General features: G+C 38.9%; 1 protein-coding gene across 4 annotated transcripts; it reads right to left on the bottom strand.

The window, feature by feature from the left end:
• Positions 1–1,171: 1,171 nt before the first annotated feature.
• LOC120725433 (interleukin-6 receptor subunit beta-like) lies at positions 1,172–23,569 on the bottom strand. Of its 4 annotated transcripts, none has more exons than XM_040018334.1 (16): positions 23,210–23,569; positions 17,842–18,114; positions 17,618–17,744; positions 17,343–17,512; positions 17,151–17,266; positions 15,420–15,446; positions 13,920–14,106; positions 12,720–12,802; positions 12,421–12,631; positions 12,114–12,278; positions 10,833–10,934; positions 8,922–9,065; positions 8,696–8,836; positions 4,662–4,746; positions 4,367–4,448; positions 1,172–2,178 (listed from the first exon to the last, which is right to left on the bottom strand). In XM_040018334.1, exons 1-16 carry the CDS (start codon positions 23,262–23,264, stop codon positions 1,768–1,770), a joined length of 2,379 nt encoding a protein of 792 aa, XP_039874268.1. In that variant the 5' UTR covers positions 23,265–23,569; the 3' UTR covers positions 1,172–1,767. The 4 variants fall into 4 exon arrangements, with proteins under 4 accessions (XP_039874268.1, XP_039874269.1, XP_039874271.1 ...); XM_040018335.1 differs by having other exon boundaries at positions 17,618–17,741; XM_040018337.1 differs by lacking the exon at positions 17,842–18,114 and having other exon boundaries at positions 23,210–23,568.
• Positions 23,570–27,461: the final 3,892 nt, after the last annotated feature.

Here is a 27,461-nt window from a genome sequence, read left to right as displayed (position 1 = left end):
ATTTATATTCTACAGTTTGATGGTGAGTAAATGCTCCAAAATTTAATTCTGATTCTAACTGGTATATATTCTGAATGACAATAAAGTGGCTATTCTATTCTATTCTATTCTATTCTATTCTATATGTGTTTAGCTCCTCTCCTCTTTATGTAGACCTATAGTTCTTTTTTTAATTTCCCCCACCTGTTGACAATACACAGAAATGTGTTTTTGTGTATTGTGTTTCTTTCTGTCTTTATATTTCATACCTTTCTTTTAGTTTATTTTGACAGATTTACATGTCTTTGATTGATTATCTGTTTTAGCTGTGGGGTAGATATTACTTGGCTTAAAAAATACATATAATATCCTGTATCTCTAGTATTTATTTTATTGCATGTTGTCTCATGTCGTTTGGCTCTGTTTTGAAAGGTTTTCAAAAGTTTATTGGCAACTTCAGCAGATCTCTTTACACCAACCAGATAAAGTGAGACGTATGCAGTACAATAAACAGTGATAGAAATCCGTATGACACAGTGGATTGGACTTTCTTTTTACATCCAGAGCTACCTTAATTATTTGTGGCATAGACTCAACAAAGTTCTGGAAACATCCCTCTGAGATTTTGGTTCATATTGACATGATGTCATCACACAGCTGGTGCAAATTTGCCAACTGCATCAATGATGGAAATCCCCTGTAACACCACCTCCCAAAGCTGCTATTTTGGATTGAGTTCTGATGATTGTTGAGGCCATTTGAATACAGGGAACTCACTGTCATGTTGAAGAAATTAGTTTGAGATGATCTGAGCTTTGTGATTGAAAAATTTTCCTGCATAACCATACGCCAGCAGCAGCAGCCTGCACCACTGATACAAGACAGGATATATCCAATCCTGTTGTTTATGCCAAATTCATGGAGGAGGTGAGTGTACACCACACAACACCATAGAACACTGGTGTATGTGTGCATAATTTATCTTCAAATATTAACACATTTTTCACTTTCACCAGTCTAACAGTGCATTAGTGGAAAATATAAGTGAGCTGGCTCACTTCTTTATGAATGTGTACTGTGGTTTCTCCAATTACACTCAGTGCCATGCACATTACAAAGCCTTGCTCACACTAATATATGGTTACATGCAGAATACTTCAAACATTTTGTCATCAAATAACAAAACAGGGTGTCAAGTACAACATTTATTCACTTTATTTCATACTTTTTTGTTTTTGTCTGTTTACAAGACATATGGCAGAGACGCTTCTGCGCGGTGAATATTTATCAACACAATAACAACATTTACATTTTAATGACTCCTCCAGTTTACAAATGACACAAAGCGATAAAGCAAAAAGAAATGCAGCGAGTCACACCTCAACAAACATCAAGCATATGATACATGGCTAAAATATTTACAACAAAATATCACAATACTATAATACAGACTATACATAAAGCCAGGATCAGTGTCATAGCAAAGCATGTCTAGAATGCTAAATCCTGGGAACACTATATCATATTTTCAGTGGTGATAACTCATATCCTTAAATTTTTTCATCTCTTCACATTAAATGAAACCTATTCTTGCTGAATGGCTGAATACATTGAGATGACCTAATAAAGCAGCTACTACATACACAAAAACGGTTAAACATGTTTGTATCCTGTTGTTCCACAGTGCTAGGCAACTTAATGACACACACACAGTCATATCAAACCATATCTATTTCTTTCAAAGCTGACTGACTGCAAATCTATCTGCATCATTTACCTTCACTGCTCTCACCTCTTATGATCTTGTTCAATCATGTCTAATGTGACATATATGGTCTTAAGTAATGCCCTTTCTTGCTGTTTTACTGGCACGTGCTTACTCTGTTTTTCAGTCTCTGGGACAGGACTCTCCACAGAACTCTGACTTCGATAGGGGTTGGCTGTGCTGCTGTCTGAGGAAATTAATGCAGTGGATTCTCCAGGAGAGGGAGGCGTCTTTGCAGGTTCAACTGGACTTTCATCCTCCGTATAAAGACCAAGAGTCATTCCTGAGTTTGCGTAGTCCACTATGTATTCACTGGCTGTGTTAGTATCATAGCCTGTAACTAATGAAGGGGTAGATGTGCTCTGCGCTTTCTCTGGGTATACTGTATCACAGTGGCTTTCAGATGGATTTCTGAATGGCTGGAAGCAGATTCCCTATGGATACAAACACACAGACAGAAGGGAGCCGTAAAACAAAAAGCTAGGATGAATTACAGCAGCTTTTATATATTATCAAGACTCGGGCATGGATTGTTTCTGTAGCCAGTGAAAGCTAAACCCTACATAGACATGATAACTCAGGATAGAGGACCTCTGGAAGAGGGAAGATGTTAAAGGAGTCACAGTGCATGGACACATGAATGAGTTCAAGACAGAAACTTCAAACTATGACAAAAAACATCTGTGTGCCATTCCAGAAAGCAGGTTCAACAAACTCGGGAACAAAGCATAAACTCTGAGTTGCTATAAACTCAGAGAGTTGAAACAGCCCTGATTATGTTCACCCTGAGTGAAGAATGCATGCGTGAAAGAGGATAGCAATCATCGGTGAAGCTCTGATACCAGAATTCCCCATGGCAACAGGTAAATAAAGAGCAGCACATGAATGCTTATGAATCTGAACCGTGATAGCTATCATAAAAAAACATGAGGGGAGAAAAGGGTAATTTAAAATCCTCCAACTTGAATTGTTTTAATCGCTGAAGCTCGAATTCCACCAAATTTTACATTTGATTTTTAGATCAGATTTTTCAGTTGTAATCTGACAAATTACAGAAAACGAAAACTGAAGAAATGGAGCAAACACATAAGACAGTTTATTCATGGACCTGCGATATCCGTCAGCCCGGTAAGATTGATTTTGGAGATTATCATTGGGAGTAGTTGAGGAATTTATAGACATTGCACCTTACTAAATGTTGCTCAATATCATTTGACTGTATTTCAGTGCATGACTATACTCAAACCTGAAGTGCCATCAGAACATATTAGAGCTCTCTGCAGTTATGCAAACATAGCATATCAGCACAAATATTCATGTGGGCTAATTTTACAGTCACCTTGGAGTCACTGAATAGAGTCAAATGTAAGGCCATCTTCCCCTAGAGATAAAGCTAAGCCCAGCTCTAAAGTTACACACTATGTATCGCACCATCATTGCATTGTAAACGTGCATATGTGGATTTGGTAATACAAAGAATGTATGCATATTTTTATACTTGAGCCTAATCTGTCTTCACTGCTAGAACTGTGACTACAAAAATACAGAACACACCAAAAATACTTGTTCAGTCAAACTAATTTCATAATACTAATTTCTGACAAACTAAAGGGATTTTTGTGTCTCCGTGGGATACTAATTTGTAGACCGTGGGATACAAATTTTTATAGTTTTTAATAAACCTGATCAGAGTGCTGAGTGCTTATTTCCAACTGGGGTTTTATGTTTTGTCAAGCCAGCTAAGGCAAAGAAAGCCTGGTTGTGTTGAACTTCCTTTATAATATAGGCCTCAGGAAGTCTGGGGGGAAACTGTTTAAGATAATATTCAGAAAACCGCTTTCAGGACAACTGAAAATACCAATTATTATTTTTTATTAATCCGGCCGCCAGATTTTGGTAGTTAACTTTTTGATTAAATCACAGAATCTTTTTTTTCAGATCTCAGAAATTTGAGGTGAATGTGCAATGATCAAGAAAAAACATCTTAAACAGCTTTTTTCATTCAACACAACAAAGTCAGAGAGACTCAGTTTACTGACACACGTGACAAGGTAAAACAGAAAACCCTCACACTGTAAAATGTGAAAGTAAATTACCGAGTAGTCACTTTAGCAGAAATATAGAATAACATTCAGCTTCTCTACAATTCAAGAAAGCACAAGCTGATGTATTTCTACCTTTTTTTGCTTGACAATGAAAAACCTACAATTTAATCATGCAACTTCTTCAGCAACATTAATGCAGATATAATGCATCCCACTGGACAGCCTCAGATAATAACACACATAGTGAAGTTAAAAACAAGCAGAGACACATGAGCACAAAGAAAATCTAGAAAACCCATGTGAGCAGACACAACGACTGGACTATTTATACACCAAGGAGTGATTTGGGATTAGAAACGGGGAGAAAAACAGGACAGATGTGCACATTATCAAAACAGATGGTGGGGACAAAAATAAATCTGAAAAACTAAAAGAAGACAAATGAGAAAGCAAACTAACAAAGTAAAAATGAGAAGAGGAAACAATAACTCAAAAGCCTAAACTACATGTGAAAATATCACCGCCCCATCCCGCAAAATTCATCATTATAAATCAAGGGCCACGACATCCTCGTCACCTTTTGTTGACTTTGCGATGCCCAAACACCCACAGAGCTGAGGGCTGGATTTGGCACGGGCTTCTCCTGGAATTTCTTCCATCTAAACAAATAACACACATCATTAACACATCGTTAGGAAGAAATCTGTAGAAGTGTTTGGTGCCAAAAATGTAATCACAACATGACCACAATGTCTTAACACATCAGAGCCTGTCTTCCACTATTGATGGCCTGGAAATGTTTTTGGTTCAGTGTTTGCATTCAAAAGGAGCTCGTAACAAATCATCAATAACAAAAAGAGACTGAAACTTACTGAACAGCAACGCATAATCCAAGAAATAACACCAGGAAGATGATAACGCTTCCACCGACACTGAGTGGAGTAACAAGCCCTGGATCTGTTAAAGACATTTCAATTGATCATTGAGCACTTTGCAGAACAGACATTAAACACTCTTAAAAAAATCACTGACTGGATTTATACAGTTTTAAATAACTAGTATTACCACAGCAAAGAAAAGAAAAAGTTCATAACATTCGGTTTAATTCAGATACTAGTCCAGTGAGTCATAACATTAGAGGTTAGGATCTTAGTTCTTAGCACGCAAACAAATATTTTAACACTGATCAACCGTCGGCTGGCAATCTGTCACAGTGTCTTCTCATGGTTGATAAATAGTTCCAAAGGGAGGTGAATCAACGTCAAGACGGCTTCAGGTACTTCTTGACTGTTATCTGGGTGACGTTCTACCCAGACAGACAAGTGTTTACCGCAAGGGTGGCTCAAACCTCTTCCTCTTGCCCTCCTTGCCCTAATGAGCCAATCAACTTCACACTCAAACACAGTCTCGGTCGTTGTGTCCTTGGGCAAGACACTTCACCCGTTGCCTACTGGTGGTGGTCAGAGGGCCCGGTGGCACCAGTGTTCGGCAGCCTCGCCTCTGTCAATGCCCCCCAGGGTGGCTGTGGCTACAATGTAGCTTGCCATCACCAGTGTGTGAATGTGTGTGTGAATGGGTGGATGTCTGGATATGTAAAGCGCTTTGGGGTCCTTAGGGACTAGTAAAGCGCTATACAAATACAGGCCATTTACCATTTACTTGCTTCTCACGGTTTAAATTGGTGATATCAGCACCAGACATAGATCATTTGTACCATTTTAAGTGTACATAAAAATAAATGACTTTAAAGTGTTGTTTATAGTAACAAAATCAAGCTTCGGTAATACCAGTTTGTGTGTAAAAAATAAAGGCAACTATAAGGTTTTGTATATCAGGACATAATAAAGCAAATATCTAATCCTTACAAGGTCTCGAAATTAGGTAAATATAACCCGAGATCAACAGCAGCTCGTGACATATAACACTGTGAAATGGTCTAAAAAAAGTGAAAATGAAGAAGCACTGTGTGAAAGACCGAGTATACCTCGTGACTCAGTAGCTCGTAGAACACATTTAGCAACACAAATGTAAAGTAATTGTTTTCTGTATGAATTTATCAGTCTCTCATGTCCAGTGTTGGGCAAAAAGTAATTAATTATAGTTACCAGTTACTTCTTCAAAAAAGTAACTGAGTTAGTAGCTGAGTTATAAGATTCTAAAAGTAATATGTTACTAGGAAAAGTAACTATTGCATTACTTTAAAAAATGTTTAACCTTCTGGGTCCAGAGTATAATTGGCCATTTTTGACTACTTTTGATTTTACTGCTACAGTTCACCTTTAAAAACTATTTACTTTGCCTTGTTTGGTATCATTATTTTCAGCACAACCTCACATGTCTGAATCTACAGTTATGTTTTCATTTAGACAAACTTTAGTAACACAATAGATCTAAAATTAGACAAATAGCATAAAATCCGAGTAGAAAAAGTTATATTTTTTACTGTAAAAACCATAAACATGTTTAATGAATCATATTTCATAACTTTAAATGCAAATATAAATTGCTAATTTTAAAATCCTCTGCACAAGTTTTGCAGACAACAAAGTTATTTGCAGCCATTTACCTTTTACCTTTTTTTAAATAACCATTTCAAACTATTTAAATAACAATCAGGTGTTCTGCATTAAATAAGATGCCACACAAATTATTTGTTCCACTCCAAAAAATAATTTCTGTCCACTATAAAGGAGAACATCACAAGCCTGGTGTATCACTCCTATATACTGTAATCTGCCTTTGGTGGCTTTCTGACAGCACCTGTAACATTCAGCAGTCGCCTCATTGTTCCCGTCAACCCGCTGCATGACGTACTTCTCTAAAAGAATGTCTCAGGTTTGTAGCCCCAAAGGATACAGCCTCATTGTTTCTGCAGAGAGGTATATACTGTTTTTTCTTCATTAAATTATATACTGTAAATGCTTTACTGTTTTGTTCTAGAGAAATCTCTCTGCACAAACAATGAGGCTAAAAGTCATGACGTCAGTAATCATCAAGCGTTTAGAGGAAAATGCATTAAAATCAGACATGACTATGTCGTGCAAATCAGCACATTTCCTGTATCCTTTGGGGCAACAGACCTGAGTCACTTTCATTAGTAGTCTTAGTTATTCCGTATTGAGCTTCTTATATTCCCCATTTAGTTCCTTGAATATTACATTTCCCCTTGTGTCTGTGTCCTTCTGTGTCCCTCTTTGTGTGTCTGTGTTTATGTGGGTTGTGTGTGTCTTTGTGCCTGGTTTCCCATCCTTGTGTTTCATTTCATGTCTCCCCGCCTTTCATGTTTATCTTTGTTCCTCAGCCTGTCATCATTGTCATCACCATCGTTTCCTGTTTTATTGTGAAAATCTTGCATTCCCTCTTCAGTGTGTTTAGTTTTGCTTTCTCTCACTCGTCATGTCTAATTTGTCTTAGCTGTCTTCCCCATGTGTTTCCTGTTCCCTTGTCATTCCTTGCATATTAAAGCCCTCTGTTTCCGTCTGTCCAGCGTTCTCCCTCATTCCGCACCGTGTGTTCTGCCTACCTGCGTGTTTAATTTCATGTATATTCCAAATTTAGTTAGTTTTGTAGTACAGCCATCCAGCAATAAAACCGATAAAACTTTCTGAGTTCATTTTCACCTCCATGAGTCTGCATCTAGGGTCCATTCCTGCCTGCCTTACATGACCAGTTCATGACGCCACTTTGGTTTCATCCAAAGGACAGGAAGTCTCGGTTTGTTCGGGTGCAACTTTGCATGCCTAAGCTAACTGCCATGTGCAACTCTTCTAAACAAGCCATACTTGTTCATTTACCTAATTGCACTGTCTAATTGTACACTGCATTTTTGGATTACTTTGTTAAATAAATAATGGCACAGCATAATATGTCATGTTTTGTAGTTGCTTTAATGTTGCATTTACCTAATTTTAAGACCTGCTAACGACTGCGTTACTTGTATTATATCCTGATACAAAAAAACCTGAGCTGAAAGAGATTGTACTTTCTTGTTACCATGACTGCATGTGGAGATTCAAAACCACTTAATAACCAGAGTAGTTGTTGAGTTTTAGGTTTTTGGTTCAGTTTTTGCTGTTGTGCTGTGACCAATTTCGACCATGGCAATGCCCATGGTCATAGACTTGTAGCTAATATTACAATAGCAAAGTAAATCCTGCCACGCCTTTTTGTCTGTAAAAACAATTAATATTTTATGGAAAATAAATGATCCGTCATTAATTATTAAACTTTTTCTGCAGTTGTCAAGTCTGCCGTCAGCAAATAAGTGCTGTTGTGGGTCTCAGAGCAGTAAAACTGCAACATCCTGTTTCTGACTTTCAGGAATGTTTCTATTTGTTTGCGTCCTTAGATACATGCCAAGGTAACTGCTGGAAAACACAAAGGCTTTGGATCGAGGCCATAAAGAGATTTTCTCTGAGGCTCATCAAATTTTAATATTTGGCACTGATGTCAGGATTAGGCTGTTATTACTGCTATGAGTCAGTTGAGCTGTGTTTGGTTAAAGCTCGACTGTAGGAAAACACAGGTTCATGACTGGTAACAACAGCCATTGAGTTATTTAACTCACGAATGTTTTGAGTGGATTTAAATATAAAGGTTGCTAAAAAACATAAAATAAATAAAACTACACAGACATTGAATGGACTAAACTAAGCAAAAACATTTTTTTGCTGTATTTTGTTCAATCCAGAAAACAAAACGAAAAAATAAAACTGTGTCACTATTGACTGAAATAACAATCTTTACTGGCCTGACATGCCAAAGCATGATTATTGTGCTGATGCATCTGTTGATTATTCACCAACTTAGTATCAGGGTGGTATTGGGTGCACCAAACCAAAGATAATCCGCTCACAGGCTCATTCTGAATCATTCCTCTAAGTCAGAGCTCTTATAGACCACTTACCAAATTTTGTGGTTGTAAATTTCTCATCACTGCTTGTTGATATTCCGGTCAGAGCCCTGGCATCGACATTGACGGTGTACTGGGTGTCTGGACTCAGATCTTTCAAAGAGACGTTCCTCGTTTTGCTATCCACAGTAACAGCTGGAAGAAACCCATTAAAGAAATGCTATGAATGTTGCGTTATATGAAAGTGTGCAAACTTCGCACAAGTGCGCTGCGTACTCACTGAGATACGGTCCATCCTGCGTCTTGTAGTAGTTGACTGTATAGCTTTGAACAGCACCGCTGCATTCCTTCTGTGATTTCGTATTCCAGCTCACAAAGGCTTGTCGGTAGCTAGGTACAACTGTGATAGCAATGCTGTCTGGATCTGTAGGAGCGGCATGGGCAACATCAGCTTGGGACAGCATTTTAAAAAGTACTGTTTCAGAATGAGTCAAAAGTTTGGACACACCTTCTAATTTAATGAGTTTTCTTTATATTTACTACTTTCTACATCAGGGGTGTCCAACTCCAGGCCTTGAGAGCCGGTGTCCTGCAGGTTTTGGATGTGTACGTGATCCAACACAGCTGATTTAAAAGCCTATATGACCTCCTCAACATGACATAGTTCTCCAGAGGCCTGGTAATGAATTAATCATTTGATTCAGGTGTGTTGACCCAAGGTGAGATCTAAAACCTCCAGGACACCGGCCCTCTAGGCCTGGAGTTGCCTACCCCTATACATACTGAATACATCAAATATATGAAGCAAGCATTTATGGAATCATGTAGCAAAGAAAAAAATGATAAATAAATATGTCTTATATTTAAGATTCTTGAAAGTAGCCACCCTTTGCTTTGTTGACAGTGCTGCAAACCCTTGGCTTTCTCTCGATGAGCTACATGTTGTAGTCACCTGAAATGGTTTTCACTTCACAGGTGTGCCTCGCCAGGGTACATTTGTGGAATTTCTTGCTTTCTTAATGAGGTTGGGACCATCAGTTTATTGGTTACTGCAGTTGTGCAAGAACCAACCAGCTAAGTAAAGAGAAACAAGAAATAGACGTGTCCCCCAAGTGCAGTCAAGAAACCACAACTAAGGAAAAGCAACAAGCAAAAGAGATTTGTTTGGGCCAAAAAACACAAGGACATTAGACCAGTGGAAATCTGTGCTTTTATCTAATGAGTCCAAATTTGCGATCTTTGGTTCTACCATGTCTTCGTGTGATGCAGAAAAGGTAAACAGATGGTCTCTACATGCATGGTTCCCATCGTGAAACATGGAGGAGGTGTGATGGTGCGGGGGTGCTTTACTGGTGTCACTGTTAGGGATTTATTTTAAATAGAAGGCACACTGAACCAGCATGGCTACCACAGCATCCTGCAGCGACATGCCATCCCATCTAGTTTGCGTTTAGTTGGACCATCATTTATATTTTCAACAGGACAGTGACACCAAAACACACCTCCAGGCTGTGTAAAGGCTATTTGACCAAGAAGGAGAGTGATGGAGTGCTGCGCCCAATGGCCTGGCCTCCACAGTCACCTGACCTAAACCCAGTCGAGATGGTTTGGGATGAGATGGGCCGCAGAGTGAAGGCAAAAGGGCCAACAAGTGCTCGGCATCTCTGAGAACTCCTTCAAGACTGTTGGAAAACCATTTGAGGAGACTACCTCACGAAGCTCATCGAGAGAATGCCAAGAGTGTGTGAAGCAGTAATCAAAACAAAGGTTGGCTAATTTGAAGAATCTAAAATATAAAACATTTTTTTAATCATTTCACATTCTTTTGTTTTCTACTAGTGCTGTCAGCGTTAATCTCGTTAAAATGACGTTAACGCCATAACCGCATTAACGCAAATCTCTGTTAGTGAGTTAACGCGTCTCGCTTCAGCGCAGTTAGCTCGTTAATGCATTTGCGCCGTGCAGCCAGTCGGTTATGGGTTGCAGTTATGGCGTTAACGTCATTTTTAACGACATTAACGCTGACAGCACTATTTTCTCCATAATTCCATATGTGTTTATTCATAGTTTTGTTGCCTTCAGTGAGAACAATGTAAATAGTCATAAAAAAAACAAGGAAAAATCATTAAATGATAAGGTGTGTCCAAACCTTTGCTGGTAGTGTATATATCCAAACATCTGAATTACTTACCTCCAAAACTGGAGCAAACATGAAGGACTTTTGTGCCCTGACCTGTCTTGTCATCAAAGAGGGGCGTTACTGTGATATTATATGGCTTTTTTTCCTGGAGGCCTGTAAGAGAGGGGGAAGACTAGTCTGAAAACTGATGACAGAGAACTAGCAAGTGACTGTTACAGCATACTTGTTTAGCTTTTTAGCCACACAGCTCAACAGTGATTACGTGCATCCCTTAGAGGAGTTTTGTGCTGTTAGTGCCAAATTTGTTCTATGCTTTATATGATACTGCCTTTAGCTATGGTAATATTTTAGCTGGAAGCCTATCAAGAGTATAACTAAAGTACCAAAAGCTGTGTAATCTAAACATACCAAAGCTCCAAGTGCACCAAGTGAAGTGGTTCTTATGATCTGTTTATATGATGAAATGCTTCTTGGGATTAGTATCTATTATAATCTAGTATACGTTTCAGATTTAATATGTGTGCAACAATGGATAAGAATGATTTATTTGTTTTAACAGTTATACTTATAATTAAATAGTTTAGGTCATCTGTTTCCTCATCTGAGGTTTGAAGCCATCCAAAGAGTTATGAGAGAAGATTTGAGAAGCCCTGAGATGACTACAAGGTTAGAAATGTAGAAGAAATAAAAGTGGGGACACTATGAAAGGCACTTGGGTGAGAACTGTGATAAACAAGAAAAAATTAAGTAATAGCTTCACAATAAGCAGCTTCCTAGCATAAGTAAACACAGATGCTATTGAAGCAGACCTACAAAAACTAAATGGAAATGAAGAATACAAATACAGGATCTATTTCGGTGATTGTCCCTGTTTTTTAACCTTTGAAAAATAGTGTCTTTTCTGATACTTAAAAAAAAAACAAAAAAAAAAAACAGATTTTACCCGGTCCGTGGAACCAGACCTTCACAGAAACATTATGAGTAAATCTATTTAGCCTGGCTGTTCCTCTGCTTGCTTAAACACAACTGAGCACAGAGAAACACCGCACACTGCAACACATCTTAGGACACAGTTTTCAAGAAATAACTGTTTTTCTGTAGAATGTATAATGGATTACAGAGCAGCTTTTAACATCTATCTCACCCAGGCTATGCATAATTTGCTACACCCATGAACCAATGATGCTGGAAGATAAGGCACAAATGGATCATGTCTTTGCCGATAAATCTGCATGACTCAGATTCCAGCCACAAGGCTCCCTTGAAATTTATTAAACATCCATCTATCAGCCTGTCATCAATTTACCGTTATCACACTGCTCTCTAACGTACCGCTGAGTGTTACATTCGTGTACTCGCTCTCTTTCCAGTGGTACTGACTTCCATCCTGGGTCCAGTCAATTTTATACCCACTGACTGGCTGCATAGGAGCCATCCAGCTGACCTTAATAACTTTGTCATCAGATGAGGTCTGGATGTTGGTAACTTGAGGAAGGCCTGCCGATTAGATAAAGTGAAAGAAAAAAGAAGCAAATTGCTTGACAACACAGCAAAGCCTTTGTCCATTAAACTGAAGCAATCTGGTACATCAATAATAATTGCCCATTAAAAATGCTCAGTAAAAAGCATTTAAACTTACTCTCTCCAACGGCCGGAACATAAACTGACTTCACCACAAGAATGTCTTCATTCTGGAAGACTGTGAGATTTATTCTGTGTGCATCTTGGTTTACAACAACATCACAAGTTGTGTTGCCACGGAAGGTATAATTCCCTCCAGTCATGTGTTCACTGTCATGAGTTTGTTTTATGGTGTAATCAAATGTGCCTCCACAGTCTTTAGGAATACCCTGTGTGGATAATTTGAAGCTTGTCACATAAAAAAATAGAACATACAGAAATCTGCTGTTTAAAGACACCAATGAGATATTTCCTTACCTTCCACATGACACGGACTTTTCTAAGTCCATTTTCTTCCAGTTCAGACACTTTTCTCCACAGGCGCAGGTTGACATGATTCTCTGTAAAAGGTCAAAATAAGAAAAACGATTTTACACAGGCAGGAATATTATTATATTTGAAAACTGTCAACGGTTTTGGTCTGAAGCCAAGAAAGGAGAAAGCAGTGTGTCTGTTCACACGTTAAATAATATCCTGGAGCTCATGGTAACCGCTGCAAACAACTACGTGTTTACAGCGAATAATTCAATCATCCATCCACTTTGTGAACTGCCTCTCCAGTTCAGGGTCACGGAGGGAGCTGGAACCTATCCAAGCTCTCTCGATGTGAGCTGCGGGGTACGTCAAAGACCGCAAGTCCATCGCAGTTCATTATTTTTAGTAATTCTGCTGCAGAAGTTGTAGACTGACCCTCATCTTCGTGTTACATGCCATCGGTTCTCTGGAGGCATTTTTTTTTTTAAACACTACAGTCATATTACACAGCATAAAAGACTAAACTTTTGACTTTGTATTATCACATTCAAGTCCAAACCTGCAACTCAAAATGTTTCAGACTTCCTTCCTTTAACATTCCTTGATAATGTTCCCTCTCAGGGCCTCAAACCTAAGGTGGCCCCTAGAGACAAAGCATGTACAAACTCCACAACACTTACAAATTCCAAAGCACAAAACACATGCAAACTCCAAAACACGTACAAAATCCAAAACACTTGCAAAATCCAAAACACATGCAAACTCCAAAACACGTGCAAACTCCAAAACACGTACAAACTCCAAAACACGTACAAAATCCAAAACACGTGCAAAATCCAAAACACGTACAAAATCCAAAACACGTGCAAACTCCAAAACACGTGCAAAATCCAAAACACGTACAAAATCCAAAACACGTGCAAACTCCAAAACACGTGCAAAATCCAAAACACGTACAAAATCCAAAACACGTGCAAACTCCAAAACACGTACAAAATACAAAACACGTACAAACTCCAAAACACAACGGAAGTGTTCCAGGACGCTAGGGGCAGTGTTGAGCTCGATTTGCAAAATAAACGGTTTGTTGCAAACACATGGGCTGTATCCCAATTCAAGGCTGTTGATTTACTTTACTTATTTCAGAGATCTTGACACCCCCCCCCCCCCCAATGTTCAGCACAAAGTTACACCCATGCTTACTGTTTAGTTTGGTCACATGTAGTCTTTCCTTGCTCCAGTCACTCCAGATGGCCTTCCCCAAAACACAGCGTACTGAAAAGCTGTAGGTAGTGCAGGAATCCACATTGTTGATCATGATGGACCCATTAGCTTCATCATTTAGTAGACAATATGGTCTTGTATTGTTTCCAGTCTCACTGTGGTCACACTAGGAGAAACAAACATTTCTTCTTAGGAACATCACTTCACTTCTAAAACATACTCAAAGCTTTTACCAACAGTCACTAAATTTATAGGGTGCATGTTTAAAAAGAATCGAGATTTATAAAGGTTTATTTTTTATTTTGTTGAATTGATTATCCAGGGAAAAAATCCATGCAACAAGGAACTTTTTTGAAGTTGAGGAGTTTTAGATTTCTTTTTAAATAATTTATTACATTAAGTAAAATACTTTTCTTGCCAAATGTCACCACTATTTGCCAGAAGTCATCCTTTAGCTGAATGTTTTTATTTGTTAAAAGTAATGTTTAATCTTATCTAAAGATAATTAATTGTAACTTAATTAAAAGGAATATTATAATATTAGTATTATAATATTTTTTAATTCTTAGAAACTTTTCGAATCAAATCGCTGTCAAAATTGAATGCTGAAAATATTTTATAATGAAGTTAAAAATGAATATACTGAGAAATCAATTGCGTCAGTTATGGATACAGCCTAAATATTCAGCTATAGAAATATCACATGCTGCTTATTTATTTTCTATTTGTTTCTTCCAACTAACACAGTATATCCATTATGTCCCTCATGTATGTATTTTATTTCCCATTCCACAGCTTTATGTCCCTTGGGGAGAAAACTTACAAACATACAGTACAACTCTAGGTGAAATCCGCGAAGTAGCCGACTTTGTTTATTTTTGTTTTTTTTTACAATTATTATAAATGTTTTAAGGCTGTAAAAACCCGTCACTACACACTTTATACACTTTTCTCAGACAGGCATGAACATTTTCACACTTTTATCTCTTGTTTAAACACTCTCAAAGTTCAAACCTTCGTAGAAAAATAAGTCCAGTATTATAGAATGAAAACAAAGGAACCCGTGGTTGCCTTTGACGGTGCAAAAACGTTTAGTCAACATTGTTGAGTTTGTTGGGGAGAAAACTTACAAACATACAGTACAGCTCTTCAGAGTCACACTGCCACTGCTCGAAGATTTATGTAAATTTGACTACCTGAACGGAACGCATTCTGTACTGTGCAGGAGACACGGCACGAGATTGATTGATAATGGTCTACAGCCAATCAGGACGCAGAACACAATGCGCTGCAAAACAGCGAGGCTGCGAAAGGTGAACCGCATTATAGTGAGGGACCACTGCATATGATTTTTAGGTGATTACAGGTTATCTAATTTGTGTTTTACCTTCACTACCTGGGCAGCAAATGTGTTTTTATTTCTGCATTCCTCAAATACCGCAGAGATTAGAGGTTTGAGATAAGCCAGCTTTTCCTTACCTCGACAATTTCTCCTCCAGCTAAAACCTGGAAGTGAAACAAGTCCCCAGTTAGCCATGAAGGGTTAAATATTGCAAACATGTTGGCAGAAACAAAAAGAGCTTATATAGTGTCTACATTTTATTTCCCATTCCACAGCTTTATAGCAGTTTATACCATCTGCACTTTTGCATCTGATGACGCAAATACTGTTTATGACTAGATATATCATTTTTTTCTGGACAGAAATCTTTAGTTAAGGCACATATTGGGTACTATTTTAAAACATTATTGCTTAACCAACTAAATTAACTTTCACAAGACTCTAGGCAAAACTATTAATATGTGTATTAGAATTTCCTTTATTTATGTATTATTCACATTATTTACTTGGGTTTTAGCAGGTCTCAATGTCTCACACCTTATTCATGCCATTGAACAGCCATGTGATGTAATTTCAGGAAGTTGGGAGGAAGCAGACAATTCCACAGGAAGAGTCTTTTGTTTTCAACCACTGTATCAGGTAGCAAGGGAGTGTAAACAGCTGTGCACTGCCTTTTGTTTCTGTAGAAGGTATTTAAACCCAGGGCTGTTCTGGGTTCAGGAGAGACTCTGCTGGTCATTTGCCCCGCGATGGCTGCTCCCACCAAGCTTGGGTTTTTTGTTCTTTTTGATTAAAGGATGCCAGCTACGCTCACCGTTTGTCTGCGGGCTTTATTAAGTTAAACTTCCACAACACATGAGATGAAATAAGTACAGCCCAGGATTTAATAGCTTGTAGAACAAACTTTAACAGCAACAAATCGAAGTAGCCATTTTCTGTTTGACTTCATCAGTCTATCACATGCTTCTCACATTGCTTCATTGAGGTTTGTGGGAATTTGTCTCGTAATGTCCCGCCGCAGCATTTCAGTCAGATGGACTGGACATTGAGTGGGTCATTGCAACAGCTTTATTAATTTCTTTTTCAGAGAAATTCAGCCATTCTTGTGTAGCTCTGCTGCTGTCCTTGGGATCACTGTCCTGTTGCACATGCCCGGTTCCAGCAAAGCTTGAACTATCAGATATACTCGTCCCATCTGACTCTAGAATACTTGCAGAGGAGTTCATAGTTGACTCAATGACTACAAGGGGCCCAGGTCCTGTGACAGCTGCTATGAGCTGTTTGTGCTGATATGTTGTGTTTGGTGGTCTTGTGCATTATGGCCAAACATTTCTGTGCTGCTATGTTCCTTTTAGAGAGAAGAGACTTTCTCTTGGCATCTCTTCCAAACAAGTCTTACTTGTTCAGTCGTTTTCTAATTTTGCTGTCATTAAGTTTAAAATTTCACATGCTAACTGACTCCTGAAGAGTCCTTTCAAAGTTTGACCTGGAGGTGAATTTACTTGGAAATTAATTCCTAGAAAGACTGTCTGATTATGTTAGTGCTAGTTACACTTGCTCATCAGTTAATCTAGTGCATTTGCATAGCAGCATCAAGCTGCTGCTTACTCTCTTAATTCCAGTGGGAGAATTGTTTTTTGACATGACTGTAGATCGAGATGACACATTTTTTGGGACTTCCTTTTTATTTTGTCTTCCTGGAAATCTGTTTATGTAACTTGCTTATTAATGTATGAAAATGACGTAACTTGTGGTCATCGTCATTGAAACTGTTGTGTTTCATTCAGCATTTTTATGGCAGTGTCGTAACTAATTCTTGTTATTGCTTCAAAGTGAGCAGCTGTGCATGTAATGAAAGAGCAACGTACCTTCCTGCATTTGACTTCACAGCGACCCGGCTCTAACGGAGAAAGTCGCCGCCATTTAACTGAGAGCGAACCTGCAGAGTCAGTCACCTCTAGGTCCTTTGGGGGAAGACTTTTACCTGAGTAGCAGACATTTCAACATCATCAAAAACATTCATAAATATAGTTATATGCAATGTAATCCATGTCACTTACTTATGTCATGTAGCGCAAATGTACGAGGCTCAGAGGAAACATTCCAGTGATGAGTTGTGGCTTTCACGGTAACAGTGATGTTGTCATCTCGAAGTGTGAATAGTTCTGTGAGTGTGCATGTTGTTTTCTTTGAGTGGCATTGTAAAATTTCCTTTTGTTTATAAAAAACACTGAAGGAAAGAAAAATCTATTAAATAATTTAAGAAGCATTAAAACAAAGGAAAAAAAATCTACATTAGTTGTTATACACAAGAGAAAGAAAATACAAAACTTACCTCTCTACGGTATAGTTCACTGGGGGATTCATGTGATGCTCCCATGTGCATGTGAGGCTGTCTAAGCCACCGCTTTCCTCTTGATTAAGCTTATAATGGACACATGAAATATTTCTGGGTTTTGCTGCTGAAGAGAAATTAAGTTATTAATGTCCTACATTTCCCTTTAATGCAGGAATGCTCAACTATATTTATGTTGGTAATGGAAGAAAATGACTTCTTACAGTACGTTTCTATAATGGTGCCTCCAATGACTTGCTGAGTATCTGCAGTATAGCACTGCAATGTCGCACGAGGGTGAGTGAAATTTCTGAGTGACAAGACTGTGTGTGTGCGGTTCAACATGCTGGACAGGCTATCATCAATGCGATCGTTGTTCAGTTTCCAGTAGATTTTGCTCGTGCCATCACACGCGCTCTGACATGTTATCGTGATGTTCTCTCCCGCTTTGATGTATAGATCTTTAGGGTAAACACTGCAGGTGTTGCTGTTGGGGCCTGGAGGAAATGATCATTTTAATTAAGGTAATTGAAAAAACTCTTTTGTCTCTGTAGCAAAAACTGAAGCCGGCAGATGGATTGCTTAGGTTATCAGATGCATAGAAACAGGGAAAACAGCTGGCTCACAGAAAGCACTAAAGCATAGGAAAAAAGCGCTTGCATGAATGGGTGTCTTGGTCTCGTCCGTGCCCACTCCGGGTCAGGGACCAGACCCTGCCCCAAGTGGAGGAGTTTAAGTATCTCGGGGTCTTGTTCACGAGTGATGGGAGAAGGGAGCGGGAGATCGATAGACAGATTGATGCAGCGGCTGCAGTGATGTGGACACTGTACCGGTCTGTTGTGATGAAGAGAGAGCTGAGTGTAAAAGCGAAGCTCTCAATTTACCGGTTGATCTACGCCCCTACCCTCACCTATGGTCACGAGCTGTAGGTAGTGACCAAAAGAACGAGATTGCGAATACAAGCGGTGGAAATGGGTTTCCTCCGAAGGGTGGCTGGCCTCTCCCCTAGAGATAGGGTGAGAAGTTCGGCCATTCGAGAGGGGCTCAGAGTAGAGCAGCTGCTCCTCCACATCGAAAGGAACCAGTTGAGGTGTTTCGGGCATCTGACAAGGATGCCTCCTGGGCGCCTCCTGGGTGATGTGTTCCAGGCATGTCCCACTGGGAGGAGACCCCGGGGCAGACCCAGGACACGCTGGAGAGATTATATCTCTCGGCTGGCCTGGGAACGCCTTGGTGTTCCTCCAGGTAAGCTGGAGGAGGTGGCTGGGGAGAGGGAGGTCTGGGCTTCTCTGCTTGGGCTGCTGGCCCCACGACCCAGCCCCGGATAAGAAAATGAATGGATGGATGAATGGGTGTGAACGGGTGACTGAGGCATGTCGTAGAGTGCTCAGGTAGAGTAGAAAAAACGATCTATAAGGACCACTTCATTTTATTCTTTTTATTTCCTCCAGCACTCAACTTCTTCTCTGATTATGTCTCATTGAGTCCATGTGTCTTGGTTTTATCTAACTCATCATCTTTTCTTACCCCTTTCCTCACCTGTGTCCCCGTGTCTGTCTGGTCTCTCAGTGTTTGCTCACCTTTCTGTCATTGTGTCAAGCCTGCGCATTTGTGCTTTGTTTTTTCCTGTTTTATTTTGGTGTCTGTTCTTACTTGTATCTTGTGTGTAGTTCTATTTCCTTTGTCAGTTGTAATGAGCCCCAGCTGTGATCCCACCTGTTTCCCTTCATTATTCTGTGTGAATATATATTGTCTCAGTTCTTCCTCTTGGCTGTGTCCTTGCTTCTTGTTGATTTTCCCTCTTTAAAGAGTGTATTTCTTATTTTTTAACCTGCATTATTTTGTGGTTAGTTGAAGTTCAGCAATAAAGCTGCTTGTTAGTTTTAACCCTTGTTTCTGAGTGCTACATTTGGGTCTGACTCCTTACTGCAACAATACCAGCCTTGACTGTTTGTTCACTTTTTTTGTATTTAGCCCACACTTCCTCTTGTACAGAGGGTTTTTTTTACACTTGGGTTGGGTCATAGTCTGCTACTCTGAGAATACGAGGTTCTTCTTACCCAGCTTCCTTTCTTTTTCTTGAACCAATTCTCATTTCTTCATATTTTTGCTTCCAGGAAATCAGACTTTCTTGTCATTTTTCTTTAAAAAAAAAAAAAAGGAATAGTTCTCTAGGTTTTTGGAAAGTCTTAAAAACACAGTCTGACAGGCATAAAATAGGATTTTGCATCAACCAGTTGGTTCCCAAAGAGCGAATTAGTCGAAACCTCTGCATATGTCAGCATGGTGTGCAGTGTGTCCTTAAAAGTAACTGAGGAAAAAAGAAGAAGTGGCAAGCAGTAAAAAAGATACTCTGCAGCACATGATCACATGAATGCGTCCTCAAGAAAGCGGAAGTTAACAAAAACCTGAAAAATGACCTGAGATGTGAACCCAAACACAGAAAAGTTCCACTAAATTTTGATCCACCATGAAGTATCATCTGGAAAGCACCTGACTGGAAATGGCTTCATTATTTAACCTGACAATAATCCCAAATACACCAATGCAGTGAAAGCATACCATAAAAACACACAATGTAGCACTATCATTCATGGATCTGCCTCAATTTTATCGAGCAGTGTGGGATCATCTTGACACAGAACAGAACAAAAAGGCAGCCGACATCCAAAGGAGAGCTTTGAATGTTCTTCAAGGAGCCTGGAGAATTATTCCTAAAAGTTTGGGCTGTGCTGAAAAATAAAGGTGGTCATACCAAATATTGACTTTTAAGCTTGTTATTTCCCCATTTTCTCAAGATAATATAAATAAATGAGGAGTGGCTTGAGACTTTTGCTCACCTAACTGTAATCTAATCCCACTTCTTAGTCCAACACAATTTTAAATCAGCAGAAAAATCTGTGCAAACTGGAGACTGAATGTGATACAAGAGAAAGTTTTGTTAATTAGGCTTTGCATCTTATGCAAAGATTTAAATGTAATAAAGTTACGATCGCTAAAAATGTTAAAACATTAATCTATAGCATTCGAAATGCAAAAATAACCAGTGTAACATCCAGAATAATGCAAAGCTATCAAGAAAAATCTTTTTCTTATTCTTGCTGTTCTTGCACTGTTTGCTGCAACGTAGAAGTTTCGCAACTGAGATGAATGAGTCAATCAAGTATGTCAGCAGCCTAAAATGAATACGATATGATACACAAGACTTTTTTTGATGACTCGTTCTGTAATTTCATCAAAGCTACACCATAACACCGTCCATGCCCACGTTAGTTTTCTTACCTGGAAAAACTCATCATGCTTATTCCATCCTCTAATGCGATGACTTTATAGCTTGCTCACAACTTTACTTAATTTGGCATGCTTGTGCAAGTTTTTAGCTGTAACAGGTTCGTGCCATGTAACATTTGAAGCTTATTTTTTGATGACCAGAAGTTTCAATTTTAGACAGCCAGCGTTGAATCAGCTGGTTTTTGTTTTGTTTTTTTAATGAGTCTTAACTGTGATCATCCTGAAAAGCTCGATCATCAATCAGCAGGATGGACATATCTTCAGTATTTTAAACAGTTTTTACTGCCATGTCTGTGTTAACTGGAGGCATTCTGATGAGTTATAGCAGGAAAATCCCAGGTGCTAGCTACAGTAAGACAAGCAGCATAGCAGGCCAGTAATGCCATAACCCTGGAAACAATAACACTTAATTGAAATGCAATAGCTTACGCTTTGAAAACCTACCCATGATCCACTTCTCAGCAGACGTTTGTGAAAAATGAATTTTTGCTTGTTTTTGTGTAGACTAAGCCTTACATCCTTAGAGAAGTTTATAGTTATTTTAAAAAAAAAGATTATTGTTTGGGCACTGAGAGTAGAGAATAGACAGAGTCTGGGGTGGTCCAAGGCCCAATCACAATCAGTGACTTGAATAATGTAAATCTAGAAGCCTGTGAACCTTCATTTAGATCAGAAAGCAGTTTAGTCAGATTCCCACAATGTCTCATTTCAAGTTCCTACGCCTGATCCTCATCCTTGCATTTGTAACATACTGCAGAATGCCTCAGGGGGAATTCATGGAAAGTATGCTATCAATTCACAATACTTTCTGTTAGTGCTCACTAACAGTTTCAGGTTTAAAGCTTATTATGTGAAGCAGCCACAGAAAGATTTCAGTTCACATTAACGGTACATGAGCTCTTTCAGATTCATTATTACAAATAATAGCATCGTGACGATCTGACGCGACCCTGAGTCTGCTATGTAAACAAGATGACATGCTCCAAACACTCACATTTAGTGACTGAACAATAACAAACGAAATCTTCAAAATTCCTCTGAACAGATGTGATGTCTGAAACGTGTATTGCACTGCATTTGGTTTGAATCAAGCTGCTTTTCTCATGCTTAGCACCATATGTACCCTGTTCCCCGACTTCCAAGAGGTCAGTGCCCCCTGTGGTGGCATGACAGATACACGACCTTAACATTACTTACTGTACAATATAAAGCGCCTTGAGGCGACTGTTGTTGTGATTTGGTGCTATATAAATAAAATTGAATTGAATCGAATTGAAACATTAACAAATAATTTCATAGTAGTTTTATAAAACCGGTGAAGAATATTATGCCAGAGTTAATACATATTTTACCTTTGATTCATGGTGTTTGAGTCCCATGAATCAATGAGACTATTGGAGGTCTCCCTGGCCCTTTGGAGGTACCTCATCCTCAAGTTGGGAAAACATGTATAAAGACTTGTTAATAATGTAGTTTGTAATGTAGTTTGGATAGTTTAGATTATTTAGCACATTTTTCCTGATAAAACTGTTACACTGAAGAAGGATGGTCTATTTTTACATTATTTAATTGTTGTGTTGTTACTTTAACTTATCTGAAAAGGACAATGCGATCATCTGTTATAAATAAAAGCAACAGACCATTAGAGGAGTTCCCAGAATAGGTGTAACCTTGTACAAGTTAGAAAGGAAAGGCACTGTAACTTTTCAATCTGATTAGATTTGTTATTGCATAAGTTTGTTTGTTTTTCTCTTCTAGTCCTCATGGAAAATATTTAGACAAGCAGGGACGCTTCCATGTAGAATATTTGTTGATTTTCAGTAATCGGAGAAGGATTGTCAGACATTTCATCAGGTTCTGTTCACTTTGGTTAAAAAATGAGGTGTTTTATTAAATCAATGGAGCCACATATGGTTACCACCTGTCCGGATCTTTGCTTTTAGAAGAAAAATGAGTCATTCTTAGTAATGCATACTTAAACAGAAATAACACCATTCAAAGCAAAACTGATACAGTTAACAAGTTTAGGATTCTGATCTTGTTTCAGATCATAATTATTTAAAATGCTGGAGGTTATTATTCTTTCAAAGTGAGAATATTTGTAGGTAAATTTGGGTTTTTATTTATTTCAAATAAAGCAGACATGCAAGAGCTACCCTTCATTACTGAAAGTAGAACAAAAAATGGGCATTTCCCATAAAGCCCAGAACTGAGTTTTATTGCTCAGCATATCTGGAAATCCCTTTAATACTTATTTTGTTTTCCAACTATGCGACGCATAAAATGCTAAAATTGACTTACCAGCACGAATGGATGAGACTCCAGCCAGGATAAATACAAGCTGGAAAGTGTACATCTTTTTATCCTGTAATCAGACCTCAGACAAATCCGCTGTTCAAATGCATTTAGAGCTGACAGTTATTCCGCTGAGCAACACAGAAGCACTCCAACGGCTTCAACCGAGGCTGTTATGATAGACGGCACCCGACCCTCCGCCACATTTTCCTAACTAACGCTTTATTTCAGCCATCATGTAACAGGAACTGAAGCAAACCCTGAACTGAACAGGAGCTATTACCCAACTGGAAAGACAGAGAGAAAAAGAGGAAGTGAAGTAACTCCTCAACCGCCTTCAAACTTTGATTATTTCAGTCTGTTATTATCTCGGCGACATGAAAGGGAGCTCATTTAAATACCTCCCCACACGCGAACCACACGTGACTGCCGGTAAATCAGTTCGTATAATCTGGCGCACAGCCAATAGCAGCAGAGCACTTTATGACCTGGACATCAGCAACATTCTCAAACGCAGAGTTAATTGAGTTTTTTCTCTCTCATAGTTTTTATTGAGTTTTGTTTCAGTTTCCAGGCTTGTGTCTGGCGGGCAGACTGTGGTGTTTAAAGAACGCTCAGTTGGTACTAAGGGTTCCAAAATGCTCCAAGAAAATATCCCCCACACCATTACACGACCACCAGCCGCCTGAACCACTGATCGATCCAGGATTTCATGTCATGTTATATCCTGAATGTTGTAGTAGAAATTGACGCAGGCAGACAGATCGCTCTCGTACACTGGGGCCTCTGGACGTCTGGGGCCTGGATCTTCTCCATGCATGCTTCATGCCCTGGGGGACAGGGCTATGGCTCCCTACACCCTCTAGCAGATCATTACATGGAGAAACCTTTTGAATACAAGCACGCTCATCCACAAAGGTGTGCACACAGGCGCACACACGGGTGTTCACTGTTCATAGACACAAACCACACCTTTCTTGGCTGCTACCTTAAAGCACATTGTGCGCTGTCGGTCCTGTGTGCTGGACAACAACATTCATCATTTAGTATTTACTGTTATTTATACTTAGCTGGATTAATGCAATGGCGTTGTGTTTATTATGCTGCTCTCTCTCTCTCTCTTTTTTTGCTTGTTTTCTCTTATTTTTCTTATTTCGGTCAGAGGGCCCGGTGGTGCCAGTGTCCGGCAGCCTCGCCTCTGTCAGTGCGCCCCAGGGTGGCTGTGGCTACAATGTAGCTTGCCATCACCAGTGTGTGAATGTGTGTGTGAATGGGTGGATGACTGGTTGTGTAAAGCGCTTTGGGGTCCATAGGGACTAAATAAATTCATGATCGTTTTAATAGGTTCACAAGGTGAAGAGGGGGAGTACACCTTAGACAGAATGCAAGTCTACCACAGGCCTAATACAGGAAGTCACACAACCATTCACAAGTATTGCTAATTTAGAATCACAGTTTAAGCTAACAGGCAGGTCTGGGTTCTTGCTAACAACTACTACACCGTGTGCACCACTGCATGTGAAAATACCAAATCTGAAACATCAAAGAGCTTAAGTGTGGACAGACTGACATCGACATTCTGAACAAAGACCTTCTATAATCTGTAACGTCCCCAACGTATCTTAAGCCTCAGTTAAACATGTTATTTGAAATGATAAAAGTACCTCAAATATTCAAGAGTGACATGTAGGCAATGTTGCCTGCTCCCTGAGTTTTATGGGTAACAGACTGAAAAATGTTGTTTTTAGGCCTCACGTGTCACTCTGTTCATCCTTACACTCCTGAAATATGCTGGTTAGATTACCATGAAGCATGTTGATAGTATTTGCGGAACTGCCCTGCAAACAAATACATTTCTGATGCTGTTGCCACATCAAGGGACACCAAGTGGTGACACTGTGACAACATTGCTCTGTGGCTGCAAAAACACCAGACTACACATAGACTTTTCTGCAGTCACACTATGTAATACGCATTTGTTTTTTAAACTAACATGTATCATATCAAAGTTGGGGTAATTTTCTTTTAATATAACTTTATCAACAATACTTTTGTTAGAACATGAATGTAATTTATTCCCAACATTGACAGAGGCAGCCACTTTTATGTTAATGTTAAATGACTTGAAACTTTAAGTAGACCCAAGAGACAATAGAGGATGTTGTCATTATGTTCCTCAACTAAATTTTGTTTGTTGTGTCAGTTGATAAACTGAAAACTGAATCAGTTTTAGTGACTTCATGAGTTTTTAGTGACTATAGTATTTTGGAGATTCTCAGGGAGCATTTAGGGCTTTTTAGGACTTGAGTTTCAAATTGGATATTTCACAAGAAAATGTTCTTGTTCAAACCTTCCAGGCAGCTGAGACTTTTCGGTGTGTTGTTTGTTTTCCATGTACTTATGATTCTCTACAGGTATTCTTGCTTCCTCCCAATGACACACGTGTAAATTCGTGATTCTAGATTGGCCATAGGATGTACATTTCTTGTCTGTCTCCCTGTGTCAGCGCTGTGAGAGACTGGAGACCTGTCCAGGGTGCTACAAGTGATCTGGGATCAGCTCCAGGTCCTTTGTGATTTGTCACTTTGATAAAAGTTAAACTTACATAACACTCTGGGGACATAAAAAAAAAAACCCCTGCTATCTATAATATTTTAAGTTAATATGGCAAAGGAATATTATGAAATGTGTTTAGATTACTTTAAGTGTGAGTTGTGAGATGAAAACAACAAACGTTGGAGGCTTGGAGGGAAAAGTGTAGTTTCTAAACAAGCGAATGAACAAACAGCTAATTTATTTTGTCTAGGACTACTAATGCACACTGTGAGTCATGTCTTTTAAGCAAGGGCAACAATTAGTTGGGTTGTTACGAAACATTTATTTCAAAAGAAAAGGTGAACAGATCACGAATAACAGGATGGTTTACCTTTGAGCAGTTGTTAAAAACACATTACAGAACTCAGCACTGTGAAACTCAGGGGCTTTTGTTTCAGACGCAGCCAGAAAGAGTGAAGCAATTGCCCCAAGTGTAATAGAAGAATAAAGAGAGGACAGATTTCTTGAGTTTAAATGATTCAATTTTTTTGGCTTTCAGCCGTTTGGACCATTACACTGAAGGTCACGAAAGCTGAATCATTTTGTCTGACAAAACTGCTCTTCTTATTATGGAGTACTAGAAACAGCGTAAGCGTTTTCTTAACATGTTACTGCTAAAATTTATATGCACATATGTTACAGTATGCAGTAAGTCCACCAATCAGAAATTACAAGTTACTCCGGCTATAACCGACAACCTCAACCGGTTACATGACAAATTCATTCCAAGAATCAAACCTCTTATAGGAGAAAAATGACACACAAAATACCTATTAACAGGTACAGTTATTGCTCACTGTGCTATGAGATCATCTACAGAGAAAGTGAATAATCAACTGTGGTGTCATTTCCTCTATTATCGTAACTGCTATAAAGGAAGCGAGTCCTTTTGTATAACCGAATATGATCGATACATGGATGGATTATGAGTCAGCACCTCAACAAACAAATCAAAGCCCCAGGATTATTTGTTATTGTCTGTTCCTGTTTGAGGTTATTTAGACTCTTCTTTTATGTCTTCAAACCAACAAGAAATATTAGAAGACATATTTTTCAACAAGAAATATGAAGCTCGAGCTCTCTTATCAGTCACCTTTTCTTGTTTTGTGCTCAGACCTTGCTGTCTGTCATTTGTGGAAAATGTGTGTGTTGACGTCAACTATGCAACACTTTGTTTTTCTGTAATTGTCCTTACAGAGCAGTTTGTCGGCACAGCAGCATTATAAATTGTGTTTAATGAGCCAGAGCAAAAATGTAGAGCTCCAAAGAGAAAAGAGAGTAGGAAGCAGGATAAATGTACCAACCATGACTTTGGCTTTGAGCTGTGCAGGGCCCAAAAGATGAAGTTCTGGGTGAGTAGTGTGTGTTTTTGTAAATGATTGAAACATTGTTACCACTTATATACTGAAAATCTGCACTCATACTCTAATGTGTATTTGTGTTATATTAAGAAGCTGGTCAACTGGTAGAGTATGCTTGCTTGGTACGGTTTCAGTGAACGAAGTTATTTTGTAAGATTTTTAAATGGCTTCTGAGGCGTTATCTCTCTGTTTCTTGGACAGTTTCTGGAGGGATGACTGGCAGGCAGGCAAGATTCTGAAACAGCTGTTAGTGTAGCAGTGCAGGGACAGAGTTTGACGGGTCTCAGGTACGTTTTGCTGGC

The sequence above is a fragment of the Simochromis diagramma genome, unplaced genomic scaffold (genome assembly GCF_900408965.1).
Source record: "Simochromis diagramma unplaced genomic scaffold, fSimDia1.1 OVJJ01000802.1, whole genome shotgun sequence".
Lineage (NCBI taxonomy): Eukaryota > Metazoa > Chordata > Actinopteri > Cichliformes > Cichlidae > Simochromis > Simochromis diagramma.
This window is presented reverse-complemented; position numbering and strand designations above follow the sequence as displayed.

Coding starts and splice junctions, on each gene's coding strand:
- LOC120725433 (XM_040018334.1), bottom strand. CDS start 23,264: ATGTACACTTTCCAGCTTGTATTTATCCTGGCTGGAGTCTCATCCATT. Junction 12,279..12,420: donor TGTTCCGGCCGTTGGAGAGA/GTAAGTTTAAAT, acceptor TCTAATCGGCAG/GCCTTCCTCAAGTTACCAAC. Junction 2,179..4,366: donor CATCGCAAAGTCAACAAAAG/GTGACGAGGATG, acceptor TTGTATCCATAG/GGAATCTGCTTCCAGCCATT.